Below are 2,179 nucleotides of genomic sequence, written 5' to 3'. Positions count from 1 at the left end.
ATTTCTATAAATTTGAACATCAAAAATTAAAAAAAAAAAATATATATATATATATATATATGTATATATTTAAAAAAAAAAATTTTAATATAATTATAAAAATATATATATTTTTTCCTTCATGATTTAATTATTATTATTATTTATTATTTTTTTTATTTACTTTTTTTCTTTTTTATATTAATCAAAGTACGTCATCTTGAAAAAGAAATTCTAATAGCTAGTAAAATTTTTACTCTTAAAAATATATATATATATATATATATATATTTGATTGTTAATTCATATATCTATTTATGTACATATACATAACAAATTGTAGAAGAGATAAGTATATTTATAAATGGGAAAGTTTTAAAGAAACCTATGGAATTTTTTTTATTTTAAAATTATATTTTACTTAAAAATAGTGATGGTGTTTTAACCGAAAAATTTAATATATATAGATATATTAATTTAAAATTTTTTTTTACCGATTTTTAGTCCAAATGAGGAGAAATTTTATTTATAAAATAAATATAAATTTTCATATTGTTTCTATAAAAGTATAAAATTATATAGAATATATGATAAAAATTGTATAGTGTGTTAACCTAATAAATGAATATCTTTTTACATACATATACCCTAGACGTTCCTTTTTTTTTAAAAAATGTTCGTCACACAGGTAAAATGAAACCACAAAAATATATAATATATATATATTATAGATATGTATCTTTTTTTTTCTTTTTTTTTTTCTATGTTATCAAAGGGAATTAAATATATATATATATATATATATATATTTATATGCACACATTATTGAATATATTTTTGGATATTATTATTTACATTTATCTATCCATATATCTATTATATATATATATATATATATATATATATATTTTTTTAAGGCATTGAAGTTTTTGGTAATGAATATACCTTCTCAATGGATGGTATAATAACATGCAAACCCAAAAAATCTAGTATAGGTCAATATTGCAAAAGTTATGAATTGTCAGATGTAAAATTAACCTATATACAATTTACTGAGATATTAAATGTACTTGGTAAAATATACAGACCTAACACATATAATTTTATATACAAAAATTGTAATCATTTTTGTGATGATTTATTTGAGTTATTAAGTGGGAAAAGATTATTTCATAGATTCATGTTATATTCAAGAATAGGAAAATTATTTGGTAAATTTCGAAATGTTGCTTTATGTGGTTATATTAACTCCATGGAAATAACTAGAGATGATAAGATTTTATATATCTATGCTTTAAATTTATCTAAATCCTTATTGCAAAAAAATGAACAACTTAAAAATAGTAATGAAGTTATATATCTTAAAGATATTAATTATGAATGTTATAAAAATTATAATGAACATGCTTCATCATTTTATGTAGTCCCATATCAAAGTTATGCACATAATTATTGTAATACACAAAAAATATATTATAATGATAATGTACTAAATAATGCAATTAAATGTTTAAGTGATGAAATAAAAAATAATTTACCAAAACCAGAGCCACTAACTAGCGTTTATTCATTCAGTACAAGTGGAACCTATTCATTCGGATAACACAACATACACACGCAAAAAAATTAAAATTAAAATAAAAATAAAACACACAAACATTAAAAAATATAAAATAAAAAACAATAATGACAGTAATGTTTGTAATACGAAATAAGTCTGATATATCCTAAATATATATTTTTTTTATTTTATTCATTTTATCCTTTAATAAAAATAAATTTACAAAAATATACCAGAACATAACTTTATTATCATATATTCAGACATGTTTTTCAAAAATATATTATTTGCGTATGCTATAGAAATAAAAAAAAATAAAAAAAAATAAAAAAAATAAAAAAAAAACCCTTAATTAATTCTTACAAAATAAGATATATTTTGTAACATTTTTATAATTTACATACACAATTGTAAATATATTTAAGTAGTTCCATTAAATCAATTTAATGATCCCTATTTTTATAATTAAAAAAAAAAAAAAATTACTTTTTAAAAAAACTTATTTTAATAAACATTATGAATAAAAAAAAAAAAAAAAAAAAAAAAAAAAAAAAAAAAAAAAAATTAAATATTTTTTTTAAATATTTTAAATTTTTTAAAAAATTAAAAAAAAAATTAAAAAAAAAAAAAAAAAAAAAA

General features: G+C 16.5%; 1 protein-coding gene across 1 annotated transcript; it reads left to right on the top strand.

The window, feature by feature from the left end:
- Nucleotides 1-600: 600 nt before the first annotated feature.
- Nucleotides 601-1,582, top strand: PRSY57_0917200 (PPPDE peptidase, putative; the record flags this gene model as incomplete). Its single annotated transcript, XM_012907411.1, has 2 exons — nt 601-667; nt 897-1,582. 2 exons carry the CDS (start codon nt 601-603, stop codon nt 1,580-1,582), a joined length of 753 nt encoding a protein of 250 aa, XP_012762865.1.
- Between the last annotated feature and the right edge of the window lie 597 nt (nt 1,583-2,179).

Source organism: Plasmodium reichenowi, chromosome 9 (genome assembly GCF_001601855.1).
Source record: "Plasmodium reichenowi strain SY57 chromosome 9, whole genome shotgun sequence".
NCBI lineage: Eukaryota > Apicomplexa > Aconoidasida > Haemosporida > Plasmodiidae > Plasmodium > Plasmodium reichenowi.
This window is presented reverse-complemented; position numbering and strand designations above follow the sequence as displayed.